Source organism: Clupea harengus, chromosome 17, assembly GCF_900700415.2.
Source record: "Clupea harengus chromosome 17, Ch_v2.0.2, whole genome shotgun sequence".
NCBI lineage: Eukaryota > Metazoa > Chordata > Actinopteri > Clupeiformes > Clupeidae > Clupea > Clupea harengus.
In genome coordinates, this window is record NC_045168.1 from 24,185,762 (window position 1) to 24,203,132 (window position 17,371).

General features: G+C 40.8%; 1 protein-coding gene across 1 annotated transcript in view; it reads left to right on the forward strand.

Annotated features, from left to right (window-relative positions):
* The window catches only part of LOC105902693 (cadherin-7-like), a 65,918-nt gene extending 55,681 nt beyond the window's left edge, over positions 1-10,237 (forward strand). The window contains exons 10-12 of the mRNA XM_031583929.2: positions 2,197-2,314; positions 3,136-3,387; positions 8,228-10,237. Coding sequence (XP_031439789.1) covers positions 2,197-2,314; positions 3,136-3,387; positions 8,228-8,751 — 894 coding nt within the window. The 3' untranslated portion in view covers positions 8,752-10,237. The remainder of the gene's footprint in view (positions 1-2,196; positions 2,315-3,135; positions 3,388-8,227) is intronic.
* Positions 10,238-17,371: the final 7,134 nt, after the last annotated feature.

Genomic DNA, 17,371 nt, shown 5'->3' on the forward strand with positions numbered 1-17,371 from the left:
GTGTGTGTGTGTGTGTGTGTGTGTGTGTGTGTGTGTGTCTGTGTCTGTGTCTGTGTCTGTGTGTGTGTACATCAGATTCCACAAGTACTTCACAGACAGACTGTGTCCTGGCACCGTATGTGGATACCTGTCTATATCGGTGTCTTGGAGCACCTGAGGTGTCAGGGGATGCAGTCTCAGAATCCTCACACTGGCTGGGCCGTCCTCATTAATGATATGTCAGGAACGTTTCAACACACAGATGGAAATCATTTAGCATGCTTACCCAGCCAGACTATATCTAATAAGATTTCAGATGAATGTATTTTCTCATTGTATGTACTCATTGTATACGTATGCTGATGCATGAGCTGGTGGCACAATGTTTACTTTTGACATTTCATCACTTCACTCGCCAATACCACACTGGACACATCATAATCTAAGTGATATTTTATTTCCAATACCACACTGGACACATCATAATCTAAGTGATATTTTATTTCCAATACCACACTGGACACATCATAATCTAAGTGATATTTTATTTCCAATACCACACTGGACACATCATAATCTAAGTGATATTTTATTTCAACAGTAACTCTGTGGTGGCCAGAAGATGACAATGCACACAAATATCATACTTTGGCATCTGAGCTTTTGTCTTTTTGTCTGTATTCTCACTGGTTGTAGGCTTATTAAAATTCATAAGAAAATAGAAAAAGAATTAGGAAAGTAGTGAGTGAAGACATTACTGGTCAAAATGACAACACAGCCACGCCTGAAGACCTATTGTGTTAATCCTGCAACATTAAGGAAATGCGAGGCACATCTTCCTATTAATCATCTCTCTTTGTGAATAACAGCCAGCTAGCCTTTGGATGACTTTCCTCTCTGTCTCCTAATGTGCTTGTAAGCAAGGCGGTTTGACTGCCAAAGAGTGCATACAGCTATCCCTTGAGTGTCCTTTTTGGACACATTGGAAAGCAGAGGAAGGTGACGAAGAACAAGAACAGCCAAAACATTACTATAAAATCATCTACAGCCATAACAACCAGAAACAGAAGAAGACACAAGAAGCACAAAAAGAGGAAATGCAAAGACCCCTCTGCTCAAACCAGATAGATTTACGTCATTGTACATAAATATCTGCTCATGCCCACCATAATAATATTCACTGGATGGGGCTTTAACCATTGCAGGAAACACATGAGATGTATTTTTTTCCTTCTTGGCGTTTGGTATCTCAATAGCAGTCAAGTCTCCGGGTTTGTGATAAGGGGATTTCCACATTACATACCTCAGCAGGGCAGATTGGATTAGTACATTTGTAGGTATCTCTGGGGCCACTGTGATTTACCCCTAGGGTTGTTTGAGATGGCACTCGTGGGTATATCTCCTGTGGGTATCACATTTTATCAATGCTTTATTATTGGAATCAATGCCAAGCTAACCCAGCGGTGCAACCGGAGGGAGAGATAATGTCCCTATAAGTTAATCACAAAAAATCAATCCCTGGCCTTTCTCGAAGATTTAGCCCTTAAAAAAGTATCTCATCTGGAAAACAGTGCCATGCCGTTGCCAAATAAGCACTTACTGCGAGTACAAGTGATAAGTGATGTAGCCCACACTAAAATCCAGAGCCAGTATTTTTAAAAGAATCTGATTCAATACACAACATAAATCAACAGACGGTTTATTTGCTGCCATTAGCCTCTTTGGGTTCTATATGCTTTGTTTATGACTGTCCAGAATGAAATACAAGTGCTGAGCTATGGTGGTGCCGTTAGTGCTCAGTCTGGTCCTGATTGCAGGTGTCTGCAGAAGTCAAACAGCCTGAAATCATATGTTAAAGTTGAAATACATTTGTTATGGTAAGGTATTTTATATCAGTGTATGTATATACTCCCTGTGAACATGTTCTCCCTATGTGTATTGTTTTTCTACTGTGATTCTACTGTGATTTGTGTATGTATGTTTGTGAGTTAAGTTAAGTATATAAGCTACTGGATGACCTAAATTTCCTTCGGGATTAATAAAGTATCCATCTATCTATTTATCTATCTATCTAGTGCTATCGTATATCTTGTATTTTCAAGGCTCACTTGAGGTGATGCCACATTTTGTGTGTTATTGGTGTTTATTTATTTGTTTTTATTTAACTTGATTTGGGGAGCACTTTGACGGACTGATGACTTGTGTGGATCTCTTCAGGTCATCCAGACCATCAGTGCGGTGGACAAGGACGAGCCGCCCAGTGGCCACAGGTTCTACTTCTCCTTGGCCGTCCCCGCCACCAGCAATCTGAACTTCACCCTTCGGGACAACAAAGGTGAGTCCACTGACATTTCAACTTTTCATATCTCAACAGCCACAGCTGTCATCCCAGACCAGGAAGTCTTGTGCAGCAGGAAATAGGACAAATTTGAAAGATACCATGGCATTTTTTTCAAACACAGTATGTATTGTATATCTTTATAAAAATAATATCCGAATAGACCGAATTTTTAATACATATATTTCTATGTATGTCCAGCTCAGTCTGTGCTGGGTTAAAGGGGACATTATACATCTGGGAAAAGGATATCATTCTCAGAAGATGAATAGAGAATAGAATGGGACGGATGCAGTTAAATGTGTATGTGTTTGTTTCACCTCTGAATAGCATTTATGGATTAAAATGCCCTTGAATGCTAATTGGTGGTTTAGGAATGGAGAGCCACAAAAAGATCTGATCTTTTAAATATAATGGCTCAATTTGAAAGTATAATTTAATCTGTAAGCGTATCATCTTCATTTGCACATAAAAGTATTTCTCCCTCACCCATGTTTTACGGCAGGAACAAGCCTGTTATATCTTACCTACATTTTATGCTTTGTTTAGACTCTTTGTAATGCTGAACCATGACAGCGGATTTCAAAAGGAACATGAACCGGAATAATGTTGGCTAAGTTTAGAATGATGTTGAATGCATGACAAATTCTATCAGAGTTCCAGCCATTTCTCTTTGTTCCTTATTGACCGGATACCTTATTTTTACCATTCATTCATTCATCCATTCATCCATCCATCCATCCATCCATCCATCTATCCCTGGTTTGATATAGCATCAGTGTCCCTTGAAGCTAAGCCCAAAATGTGTTGTGTTCCAGACAACACGGCGTCGGTGCTCACCAAGCACGGGGATTTCCGCCGTCGGGATCAGTCTCTGTACCGCCTCCCGGTTCTGATTGTGGACAGCGGCACGCCGGCCCTGAGCAGCACCAACATGCTCCTGGTGCAGGTGTGTGACTGCGGGGCTGATGGCGTGGCCCAGGCCTGCGGGGCGGTGGCCTACTCCCTACCAGCCGGACTCAGCACTGGAGCTCTGCTGGCCATCCTGGGCTGCATTCTCACTTTACTAGGTAAGAGAATGGCCGTGGATCAGGCACTTCTAACAGACTCACTTTACTTGGTAAGAGAATGGCCGGGGATCAGGCACTTCGAACAGACTCACTTTACTAGGTAAGAGAATGGCCGTGGATCAGGCACTTCGAACAGACTCACTTTACTTGGTAAGAGAATGGCCGTGGATCAGGCACTTCGAACAGACTCACTTTACTTGGTAAGAGAATGGCCGGGGATCAGGCACTTCGAACAGACTCACTTTTTATTAGGTAAGAGAATGGCCGTGGATCAGGCACTTCTAACAGACTCTTACAACTGTTCCTGAGAAGTCTACCAAGGTCATCGGTTTGATTTCCAGCAGCACACATACTGATTATATCCCTACCATGCATTGCTTTGGATAGTAGCCAAGATGAACTCACTGTATAACACTGTATGACAAGACTTTACCTCCAATGTTGTAATATACTGGTTTAATAAAGATATTATAATCGTATTAAAAATAATATGTTGGTATATATTTTGGGTATATATATATATATATAGATTACATTTTCTATAGTGATGAATGGGTAATCTCTTGCAAAGGAAAAGCTTTTAAAAAGGTTAAATTAACTCCACCTAGCTCACCTCTTAAAACATCTTAGCCTTAGAGAATGAATATATTCATTGATATGTATTATTGCATTGTGCTTGTGATTCAGGCAACTGCAAGGTAAAATTACTTAATGCTCTCGATAAATAATGTAATTTAGTGTCCATCATGCTCGTGATGAATATAATTCAAATAAGCCATCTTAAAGAGGGCAGCATAAGAAATGATCTCATCTTTTTGTTCAAAGTGCAATTTCCTTATTGTGAGAGATTTGTGCTCTAAATTAAACGCAGAGAAAGAAACTTGAAAAGGAACGTGCAGAACCAAAAAAAAGCAACTTGGCTCTAGCTTTGCATCTGTTACATCATTGATTACTTTTTAATGCAATTTGATTGCTTCAAAAGGGTGAACTTTAAATACGTATGTTGTCCTGTAGCATTGTAGAGCCTAGTTAACGAGATATCTCCCCATTGTAGAGCCTAGTTAACGAGATATTTCCCCATTTTTAAACCCCTCAAGGCCATGTCCACATATGAGGAGTACTTGGCTGAAAATATTTCCCAGTGTCTTTCTCATCAATGTATTTTTGTAACCCTTTTTGTCTCTCTCTTTTGGTTTAATTTTGCTTTGTCATCTTTCATCTCCTTCTTTGTACATGTTCCTTCCTCTTCCCAGTGTCTCTTATCCAGCGTGCCTATTTGCCCTGCCTCCCCCTCTCCTCCCATCCCCCCTGTGTTCTAACACCATCCTGCACATATCCCCACATTCTCACCATTTTCACACAACACGTTCTCCCCTCCCCTCCCTCCCTCCCCTCCCTCCCTCCGTCTCTGTCTGTGTCGCCCACTCACCCAGGCCTTGCATAACTTTCTCACTCGCAGGCCTGTTTTAATCTGGAAGTTGCAATGTTTTGGCAGCTGGTGTGCGATTGAACAGTTTCAGCTGACAGGAGAAATGGATGATGAGTGGTGCTTAGGTACACCCTCACAGGTCCTCTGCATAAGGGGTGGGCAGAAGTATGTCACAGTTGTCTGCCGGATAGAAGCATGATGCAGGCACAGGTGATGTTTACGTTTGGCATTCAAAACAGACATCTGCATTAAAGCTGGATATCATCAGAAATCGTCAAACTTTAGTTGCCTGGCATTAAAATGAAGTGCATTTCTCTTTTTTAAAAGTCATGTGTTACCAGACTTTGATCTCAGGCCGCTGTTACTGTTACTTACTGTTGTAGTGGTTATCATTGTGTAGAGCATTCATGTAGAATAGTGGTCAAACTTGGGTTTGGATGGGTATCCCAATAAACAAAGATGATGTGATACCTGCCAGCTAATCAGAAATTAGTATTTTTAGAGCCCCTAATGTAACAACATTTTAAAGTCCAACAATTTATAGTCTTTTAACCTGAACAAACTAAAATCTGAGTTATGAGTACCACTTCCACAGGGAAGAAAGCAAACATATAGCCCATACAGTATATAGTAGATTTGCAACGTTGTTGCATTTCTCAGCTCAGTTCATTAAAAGTGTGCATAAAAGGAGAGAAAGGGAGGTGAGAACATGCTCTCCATGCCTCATTGATTACACTTGATGGATCGTTTACAGAATTCAGTTACAACAAATCCAGGATCATGCTGAATTGATCTTTTTTTTTCTGGTCGTTATTTGCATCTATTGTCCCTAAGAGAGCCGTTTCCTGAAAGGAGATTATTTGTACAAAGTCTAATCCTTCAAAGGATTGATAAAGGGTGTCATTATACAGTATCTGTTTCTGTAGTGATGACAGATTTGTTATGGTCAATTTATTAACACAAAAATGGCTGATAGGATTTCAGCTAATCAGTGCCTATGCGCTGATTAAATGATTTCACAGTAATTGCAAGGGAATGTTTTTGTTGGCATCACTTTCTAATGCCAATCAAACCTCTTCACTTGCTCTGAATTTGATCTTTCAGATCTTCCAACAAAACGTAGAATTGAAATCCTCTTCCAATTTAGTAGGTATTTAGGTTTATCAAGTAATTTATGTAAACAGTTTGAATGCTCATTTATGTTGTTTCTAAAACTAAACCATCACATACTCCAATAAGGAAGACAATACAATCTTTACCTCCCCTTTAAAGGTCTGACTTTTTGCTGATTTTGTACCTACCCATTACAGTGTGGAAGTCGACCTGAAGTTTGTAGTTTTTAGTATTAGCGTTTTTACACTTCCTGGTTCCAATGGAAAAATCCCTATCCCTAAAAACGTGTTTTCTCAAAATCTGCAAAAATAAGGTGTGAGCAAAACAACGCCAGTAGAAAGCCTAGGCAACCGTTTGGTGAGGTCAAATGGATTTATCAGTCGGTCTTCTGTAACTAACTGATGTCTTGTGTTGTAAAAATGAAGATGTTGCAACCAATTTGCTAAAGTAGAAAAAAAGATGGACTAGATCGTGTTCTGGGCATCGTGGGACTGTAGAGTGATATCCATGAACTCTTTACTCACACCCCGCAGTTTCTTATGAAACTTAACATTACAGCTCTAGTACCTAAAACACCAGATTTATACTATGCAACAGATTGTGGCTATCAAATCCATAGGTAATCGATGTCTTTATTTAAGTTAACTGCGTGGTTATTGAGAGAACTCGATTGGTAAAGCTAAATATGGTTAGCTTCTGCTCACCTCGTGAAATTGGCGATGCATTAGCTGAGTGACTTGCTTTGTAGTCTGTTCTTTTTTGCTGTTAGCAGAGGGATAACAACATACATACTTTAGCTTAATTTGCCTCCATCGGTTAGGGGCCTTTGGAAAATACACAGGAGATGTAAAAAAAAAAAAACTGAATTTATTTACAGTTATTGGTAATTAACACCCTCCTTAAAATCACATTAATATACTGTAATTTTGTCTTTCTGCCAAGTGTTGTGTGGGAATATGCAAAAGCACTGTGGTTTCAGACATGGGGCAGGTTCACACTTCATATAACCATCTTGAGCCAAGATATGGTGGGGTAGTTCACACATGTATGCTTGAGCGCCACTTTAACAGGTAGAACTTAGCTGCTGAGTGCATAGTAAACATGGAAGGAGAGGAGTTGGCATCCATCCATCAACAATTGACATTAGAGTTCCAAATGGCAAAGCCTCCACCCCCACCCCCTATTCTCCCAGCCCATTATGAGGTGCGAAGCGGCTTTCGCCTCCACTTCCCCGGCCTCCTCCTCAAGCGGCGCGGGAGCCAGACGCTAGTGAGGAAAGAAATATTGAACCTGTGGAGCGATATTTTACTGGCTGCCGAGCGACGTTGATGGATGTCGGATCATTAGACGTTTGCCAGTTTGCCTGGGTGCGAATAGTTATTTTCAGCCTTAATAGATGAGAAAGGTCCCTGGGTTGGAGGGGTATAGAAGGATGGTACTGTCAAAAAAGCACTCAGAATCCCTATTCTGATAAAGAGGCACATGTTCTGTGTGATAGAAAGATATGTTCTATCTGTAATTATGTAATTATGGATAAAGGAACCAAGTACCGTTTAACACAAGCTCACAATGATTCTCTGGCCATCTTTATCTTTGGGAAAACCGGAACAATTGGTTTGCATTGCCATCCTGATTTAAAAAAATCTAAAATTTTGATTGGATTGGTTCTGCAATTTTCCTGTGCATAAATGCTGTATATCACTTACTGTAACTAACTGTCATTTCATTGACGACTTCATATTTTTAAAAAGAATTAGACAGAATTTTAAGTGTGTGTCATGTGTGTGAGCGTTTACGTGTTGTTGTTGTTGTTGTTTGTGTGTGTGTGTGTGTGTGTGTGTGTGTGTGTGTGTGTGTGTGTGTGTGTGTGTGTGTGTGTGTGTGTGTGTAAGCCTCTGAGCCTATATGTGTGAGCATTTGTAATTTTGTGAAAACAGTAAATAATCTCCCTGTCAAATGTTTCAATGTAACATGAATATTGCAGGGATAACTTGACACCCTGAACAATATTACTCTGTCATTGATCCAGTGTTGTGTTTTATGGCCTGTGGGCAAAATGCAGGAAACCTAATTAAATAAAAATAAAACCCAATAGTGATTCCTTATGAAAGCACATCTTGTTCATTTTTATGATTTGCGTTTTGTGAGTAATTGCGCTCAAACTTTGTTTATTGTACACTTACTGTACACTGTAATTGACAATTTCATTTAAAAAAAATAAGGATAGCAGCATCTTAGTTTAACCATAAGTAAACTTGAAGATAATCCGTATTTTCTTCTTTTTTTTCCTCCCTGTAGTACTGGTCCTGTTGATTGTGACAATGAGGAGGAGGAGGAAGGAACCACTCATTCTGGAGGACGAGAGGGACATACGGGAGAACATCGTCCGATATGATGACGAGGGTGGAGGGGAGGAGGACACGGAGGCCTTCGACATGGTCGCCCTACGAAACCTCAACATCATCCGAGACCACAAGACGCGGCGTGACGTGACCCCTGAGACGCCCACTTTCTTCCACTACCCGCCCCCTCCCTCAGGCCCCCGGCCCGCCTACAAGACCCTGCCAGATAACTTGCTGTTCCGCGAGTTCATCTGGGACCGGCTGAAGGAGGCCGACGTTGACCCCGCAGCACCTCCGTATGACTCTCTGCAGACGTATGCGTTTGAGGGCAGTGGCTCTGTGGCCGAGTCGCTCAGCTCCCTTGAGTCACTGAGCTCAGACTCTGAACAGAACTATGACTACCTCAGCAGCTGGGGGCCGCGCTTCAAGAAGCTTGCAGATCTATACGGCAACATCGAGGCCAATGGCTTCTTCTCATAGCCTCACGCTGCACACTTTGCTTGTTGTTGGTTATCAGGGTTTTTTGGTAAACCCTGCTTTTTGCTGAAAAAGACAGTGATCATTTATTGCTTGGTTAATGACAAACAGTGATCTGTAAAACATGCAGATATGGATGGTGTGTCTGTCAGTGAGGTGTGAGACTGTTCTATCATCAAAGTGATATGTTTGTTTACATCCATTTTGGGGGTTTTCAAACAGAACAACTTCTGGTGGCATTTACACAGGAACTTCAAATAAGATGTGAGTACAGAGAGAACCTTTGAGGAAACCGCTGCACATTTGACTTTGGGCTTGTGGCCAGCATTTGAACTTGCCTTTTGTGGAGCAGTCTGGATGTACTACTGCGTCATTGCTTCTCTCTTAGTGACACTCGGGCATAAGCCTGCCATTTTTGCATTGACGCTTTCCTCCTTTTGCATTTGTTGTTCTCAAAAACAAACAAAACTTTTCCTGCCCTAAGTGCTCTGTCCACATTGGTCAATATAGAGGTTGCTTGGAGCAATTTCTTAAGAGTGTTGGTGTACAGTTTTTTTTGTTTCATTTTCTAAATCAGTCTTTTAATGAAATTGTAACATCTTTGACATGAAAGAACTAACAACAACATTGGTTCAATCATTCGGTGCAATGCCACGTCATTCTGTTGCTTAAAAGGCTGTAATATTTCCAGTGTTGTACATTTGCTCTGTTGGACACTTATGAAAACAGAACAAAGCTGCTGAGATTTGATGTTCTGATTTGGCACAGTGAAACATGAGTGTGATGTGGTGCGTACCTGAAGTTCTGATTCTCATAATTGTCAGTTTCAGTGTCATGTGACCTTCAGAGAGCTGGACGATGAGGTAGAAACCTCTCATGGTAGTCCTCTGTCTTTTTCTTCTCCCTCTGTTTGAGAAAGATTTGGTGATTTTTCCCTTTACTCTTCAAATAGACATTTGACAGAATATTCTGTTGTTTTGTTGAACTCAGCAGTAAATGTGTGACACAAGCATTTCATAGTAAAAGCCTTGCTTAAATTGGTATGTGTTTGCAGTTTTCAGATTTTGAAGGGGATTCTAAAATTCTCATTTTGAACTAGAATACAAAAGTGTTGCTGTGCTTCTTATGAGGAGCAAAATCAAGGGCATCCTTGGAACAAGTGTGGTGTGTGGGTGGTGATAAAAAAAAAGACTTCTACAGTAGAGATGAGGGAAGGACAAAAGAAATCCCTATTTTAAAATGAAATGCCTTTTGAGCTGTTGCCATTGAACTTCAACATGTTAATAAAACTCTTTTATTTATTTTGAATAGGCAAAACACATGTGCCAGATGTTTTTTTTTTTCCTTTTTGATGTCAATAAAAGGGACATTCAGTTCCTCAAAAGACTAGGGACTTTTTCCAAATCTTTTGAACATGGGAAAGGGGCTATATCTATGATATGTCAGTGTTTAATTATCTTATCAAGGTGAACCAGATAGGCTTTTAGAACAAAAAAAGAAAAAAGGCCCTGTTGGGAAAGGCAGGGAACTGCTACTTCACAGAGATGATAACCAGCAAACATATTTCCTACGCAGAACGCACAGAGGGTGCGGAGTAGGAGGAGAGAGAGTTTCCTGACGGTTTGTGCCTCTCCATGTGTCTTTGTACTTGAAAGGCAAGCAGGAGACAAAGCGTCAAGCCCGTCCGCCTGCAGAGGCGTGTGATGAATGGCTCCAGAGCCAGCGACCTGTTTAAACAGTGCCTCACAAATTAGCCAAGCCATCCTCTTGAGTCAGGATCATCCCTCCACACAGACACTCAGCCAAATATTTTTGCAGTGGAGATAATACACATATTCCTCCAATATGTGCAATACCCTATCTTGTAAAAAAGATACCCCACATCATTGTGTTAATGCAAAGGTTAAGTAAATGGTTGAGTAAATGAATAAGTGGACATTTGTATCGTGGATGAAAGATGACCTGATGACTCTGAGCAGATATCTCCTATGAAGGTGGGAATATGAGACTCTTTATATACAGTATGCCTCCAGTCGAGTCCTAGGTAACATCCCCAAACACCCCCCTATGAAGAGCAAAAAAATCACATTTGATCTCGGAGGGACTACTGGTATTCAAATATTCTCAGTTTTGACTGGGTAAACACATTTCCTTATTACTACAAACCTCAGTAGTGCAGAGACAGTGTTTTACAGTCAAGTGTTTTAGAGAGAATAGTGTGATTGCAATGATCTGTAACTATTCAATTCAATTCAATTTTATTTATATAGCGCAAAAACAATACAATTGTCTTTAGTCTAGAGACAATTTCACAAACTCACACTTTACAGAGCCCAGGGTCTGAAGGGATGCTATATATATACTGTATATGATTACTATAGTCAAATACGCCAGTGTTATTTGCAAGTACACAACAACAACTAATGCATTTGATTAATAAAGTAAAATAGGTCAGTGTTATTTTTACACAAGCTTTTATAGCGGATTAAGTATGTAAGTATGTATGTATGTAGATGTGTACTTATGACCCCAGGCCCAGAAGTGACCTATTATTTGAATCATTTTTCCTGAGGTCAGTATTTCAATGGCTCTCTGGTCAGATACCTAAGATACTCACATCCTATTCCATAACATACCTGCCTAAATGCCCTCCAGTGCGTGCACTATAGAATGAATTAGAATCTATTAACATGAGTGATTTTTCTGGGGGGAAAAAAGCCACTCCTATTATTCTGGGTCCTGTGGTATACCCAAATCCTCCACTATGATGGCAGTGCATTACATCAACCCATTGTGTGACACTGCCCATGCAGCATAAACATTACCAACTTTGTCTCGTTCCACTGTTTTGCCCTATCAGTGCACGGAAGGACAGGATTGAGCTATTTTGTGATGCAACAGTATTTTGGAGTGGATGCAGGTTCACACTGACTCAACCAAGGTGTGTGAATGAAGCTGCTGCTTCCTTAAAGAGCTCTGATGCAAGAATATGCAAGAGGACTGTTCCATATCTGCTCCCAGACAATGCAACAGACTTCATGCTAGCAGGTATTGACTCTGTTTCGACTGCTTTGAACGTGGGCAAATGGAAAACACACAATAAAGGCCTTCAGATGAAAAAAAAGGGCTGCGTGGCCCGGCAGCAGAGGGACGTGCTCTCTCATGTCTTGTGTTAGATGTGTTAGGACTGTGCCCGGCAGCAGTTTGGTCCAAGACACCACTTTTTACATTCATATCCATTTATACAAGGAATGACATGGAGTGACGAATTGATATGGATAATAATAATAATAATAATAATAAAACTTTATTTATATAGCACCTTTCATGCAAAAGAATGCAGCTCAAAGTGCTTTACAGCAAATACATAATATGCACAAAGAAATGACATGCACATAAAAATAGACATCAAAGAAACATAACAAAGATATAGTGCAAAAAAAAAAAAAATTATAATTATAATTATAGAGATATATTTAATCCAACCCCTTAATATCACCAGTAGAGATTTAAGTTAAATTAAAAGTATTTATATTATGGATGCCATGCACATTACTCCTAATCACATAAAAGGACATTTTGTCCTCTGTCTTTTACCTTTCCCTATACCGTCCCTCTGGTATAGATGCGCATGATGTCACTTCAACACACAAGGCCATGGAAACTGAAAACCTGTCAAAACGACACGAGTACAAGGTGTGGTGAGCCAACAAGACACAGCTGTCACTACCCAGCCATGAGACATGTCTGAATGACGAGCTCAGCAGAGTGCCCAAAAGACTGCACAGTGTTGTCTTGTTTTCACACATTCCCTTGCAGAAATGGCAGCCCATAGCCTCTGTCAGAATGTCTGAGAACTTCTGAATATTCCACACTGATGTCCAGTGTCTGCCCTGCTGTGTTTGAGCAGCCCTGCCAAGACTTGCCCACTTTAACGACACCTCTTTCTGCACAGCTTTAACAAATAATTCAATGTGCCATGGTTTTCAGGGATTGTCATTCTGAGAATGTGGGTACTAGTTGAACTCTACAGGTACAGTTTGCCATGTTCAGATAAGGAGAGAGGTGGAGAGAGTAATTTAATAGTATGTTTAGGTTGACTAAACCTGGTTAGAGACTTTGCTACATAGGTACATTATGGTCTGGAAATGGAATTGGAAAAGGTACAGCAAAAACTAGTGCTGTCAAACGATTAAAATATTTAATCGCGATTAATCGCATTTATGTCATAGTTAACTCAAAATGAATCGCGATTAATCGCAAATTTTTATCTATTCTAAATGTCCCTTCGTTTATTTATTTTTTCCATCATTTTATTTTCATTTGAATGCCCTTATCAACATGGAAAAGTTGATTGGCTTGCTTTATGCAAATGTTTTATTTTATTGAAAACCAATATTGCCAAACAGGGTGGTACAAAATTAAATTATAAAGTGCACATTTCAGGTAAACAAGGACTCAGCCTATAGTGCAGTTAAACCATGGCTTAATATTTTCTTTTTTTCAAGTTTGCTGGGAACACAGCAGTCAGGCCTCTTATTTCAGAAACATTGAACCGTAACAGTTAGGTTACCAATAAAATGTAAGCCTACTACTTCTTTGCTTTCAGCCAGCTGCCTGTTGACATTTTCAGACAACAGTGAAGCTCGCTTCTTTTGAACAACACAACTTTTAAAAGTAAACTTTCCATTCAGAAGCTTTTTATCATCCATTTCGCGGTATCGCGCTCACCATTTACTCAAACCGTAACGCTCGCCTACTACACAGTTTGCGAGGCCAAAAAGAATGTTAATCTAAAAAAAAAAAAAAAAAAAAAAAAAAAAAAAAAAATTATAAAAAAAAATTCGCGTTAATCTCGCGATAAAAATTAAACAATTAAAAAATGAACGGCGTTAAAATGGGTTTGCGTTAACGCCGTTAATAACGCGTTAAACTGACAGCACTAGCAAAAACACATGGAGAGCCCCACCAGTGGTCAGTTTGCACGTAATGATTTCCACAGGAACACACGAGTACAAGCAAGGTGTGGTGAGTTTAGGTAATGGGTCACTTAATCTCTAAACACAGCTTGTGCTTTCTTTGCCTGACCACATCCAAAGTAAACCATGATCTAGAGGGCCAAATACACGTTTATTTCACTCATCATATCCTCCTCCCAGCAGCTAGTTTATTTCACTCATCATATCCTCCTCCCAGCAGCTAGTTTATTTCACTCATCATATCCTCCTCCCAGCAGCTAGTGTATTCATCATAAGCCTTATGATTTCTTGAATATTGCACAGCTGCCAACCTGAATGGTGGAATCTGCACTGAGAGGGGATGACATGACATGAGACAGAGATGCTATATTACCTCAAATGTAATCATATGCTAATACAGCGAATCACATTATCCATTCAATGTTAAAAAATGCCCCCAGTTTCACCACAAAGAAGCAGGCTGGGTTGAAACCCACAATCTCTTTCACACTTTCCCTGATAGGTTTCAGCCAAAATGACCAATGAACTGAGTCCGTATGACATGTTCAGTGTAACAGGTCAACTCCAGGTTTTGTGTAAAGATCAAGGAGACATCTGAGCACACACGGATTTCTGAAATAAGCAGAGATATTCATACAAGTGGCCCAGCAAGAGCTACTGTAGCTAAGGCTGAGAAGCACGCGTGCGGTTATGGAAGACTCTGTTCCCCTCCATGACAGGCCCCTGATTTTACTGCAGACTACAGCTTCACCACTGCATCTTCCCCTGCTGACAGATGAGCTTCACCACTGCATCTTCCCCTGCTGACAGATGAGCTTCACCACTGCATCTCCCCCTGCTGACAGATGAGCTTCACCACTGCATCTCCCCCTGCTGACAGATGAGCTTCACCACTGCATCTCCCCCTGCTGACAGATGAGCTTCACCACTGCATCTTCCCCTGCTGACAGATGAGCTTCACCACTGCATCTTCCCCTGCTGACAGATGAGCTTCACCACTGCATCTCCCCCTGCTGACAGATGAGCTTCACCACTGCATCTCCCCCTGCTGAAGATGAGCTTCACCACTGCATCTCCCCCTGCTGACAGATGAGCTTCACCACTGCATCTCCCCCTGCTGACAGATGAGCTTCACCACTGCATCCTCCCCCTGCTGACAGATGAGCTTCACCACTTGCATCTTCCCCTGCTGACAGATGAGCTTCACCACTGCATCTTCCCCTGCTGACAGATGAGCTTCACCACTGCATCTTCCCCTGCTGACAGATGAGCTTCACCACTGCATCTTCCCCTGCTGACAGATGAGCTTCACCACTGCATCTTCCCCTGCTGACGGATGTTAATGTTACATCCTCTTATGTCTCCCCTTACACTAGAGGCGTACAGAGACATCATTATCTGGATCTGTCCAACCAGCACAATCATCTGGCTCTGGAAGTGTATTCGGATAGCGGATGATTTATACTGGAAAATCACATTAGATCTAGCAAATGTATTTTCTGACCTAATATTCATAATATGTATGATCAAAGTTGCAAATGTTGCACATAGAATGGGCATTTTTTATCTCGTGGTGGCCACCCACTATGATATCAATTGTTTTGAAGAAACACATGGAGCTGACATTTTTACCCGAATAATAACGAGCAACATCTGGTAATTCATATTATCATATTATTTGTGCTTTCCCCGAATAACGGATTCAGATTTGGGTCCACATCCATGCCTTCTGCTGCTCTGACTGTGATTCAGATTTGGGTCCACATCCATGCCTTCTGCTGCTCTGACTGTTTGACAGTGCAGGATTAGCACCTCCCCTTACCCCACTCCTTCAGTAGACACCATCATCAGCCAGCAGCATGTGTGTCTGTGACCAAGGTCATTGTCTCTGCTCCTGTTTCTATATAAAACCTTTCCTTTGATGTTTATAAAAGCATAGCATTCATCAGTTTTGATGGTCACAATGGCATGATACAAATTGTTCCTAAATGCCTAGATGAAGGTTTGATTTAGGACAACAAAAGACAACAAAAAAACAAAGACATTGAAGAATGCAAAGAACAACATGAATATTTGTATCAGTGTTATAGAAACATTGCACTTACACTTTAAATGAAATGTTACCGTGTTGGGTACAAGTTTTCCTTAGCCCTTGTGTGGTCCTATATTTTGGCACACAGCTTCAGCTGTCTGTCCACAAAGGAATGAATTTAGCTTTAGCAGCACTCTACCCTAAGGGTGGGTGAGGGCAATCAGGTGGTCATCTTTATCAGCATTGAAATCAGCTCTCCAGGAGATTACACTTGCTGGCCCAGGGGCCTTCGCTGGAGACAGGAGGGAGTGAGGGCTCTCCATCCAATTACTATCTTCACCTTGGGTCAGATCACTGTGTGGCCCGCTCTAGGGGGAGATGGATGTTCTGGTGGGGACTCATTGAGCATATTTAACTCGGAAAAACCCAAAAAGCTGTTCATCTTAAAAAAAAAAAAAAAAAAATCCTGCATGTTTTTAGTTATCAATATTTTATGAAGCAACTCAAATGATAAAATCAGAGTCAGGTCTCAATGTCTTATGAAGGATGAGAGAAGAGTGATCACCTCTGACAAAAACCTTCCATCAGACTGAAAACCTTCTTGGACTTTCAGAGAGATCCTCTGTCAGGCAGGCCAATGTGTCTTGTTCCCTTCACAGACTCTTTGAAAGAAGGATGAGGATGAGGAGAAATGAGATCAAAGACGCCTTGCAACACCATGTTTTTTCTGTATTCCTCCTTCTCTGGCGTTTATGGTTGGTGGCTCTCATACATGCTCACGGCTAGGGGGGTAGCAGGCCTGGGGGGGCCGTATACAGTTCCACCACAAGCTGGGTCTGGCCCCAAATAGCTTTGGATAAATAATTCTCTTGTAAGGTGTGGGTGAAATATCTTGCTCTGGAGGCAATCTTAGATACATGAGGTCCGCTAAAGTAGGTCAAAGACAGCAAAGAGGCAAAAGACCTTTGTAAAAAATGGCTTTGTATGGAACTTGACAAATGCTGGTCATACATCTTAGTGAAAGGTACTTTACTGTCAACATATGACAAAACAAAACATACACACACAACATTTTTCAAGGTGTGTTGATTAGCATGTTGAGTGTGTGTTGCATTTCGTCACTACTGAATCAACTTCTAGATAAAAAAAACTTGTCTACTCTAATATTAATTTGCAGGAGATTAAAAGTAATACAGATTTGAAGTGTGCTCGTATGGCAAAAGGGACAGAGTGCCATCTCAGTGATGCAAGATATTAGCGAGTGTTTGGCCATATGATTTCACCTTTGGGTCATTTTGTATGGATTCACCATAGTACCCACGTTCGTATGAAGAATGCATGCATTTCTGTCTAATTTCCTAATTCTGTTTTGTACTCTTGCTCATCTTTCCTGGCCTCAAATTGGTTCTGAGTTGTCTGTAATTTGAGAGAGAAATATCTCAGAAATGCTTGCATGTATCAAGCTCATATCAGGTATGTACAATATTTGCAAGGACATGCTGTTATCTGTAGCACTGGTTTGATGGTTCTGCTCTTTCAAAAAAGATAAATGGTAATTATATATTACATGAGAACACAATTTCATTTACTGTAGCACGAGTGCATGGCGCGT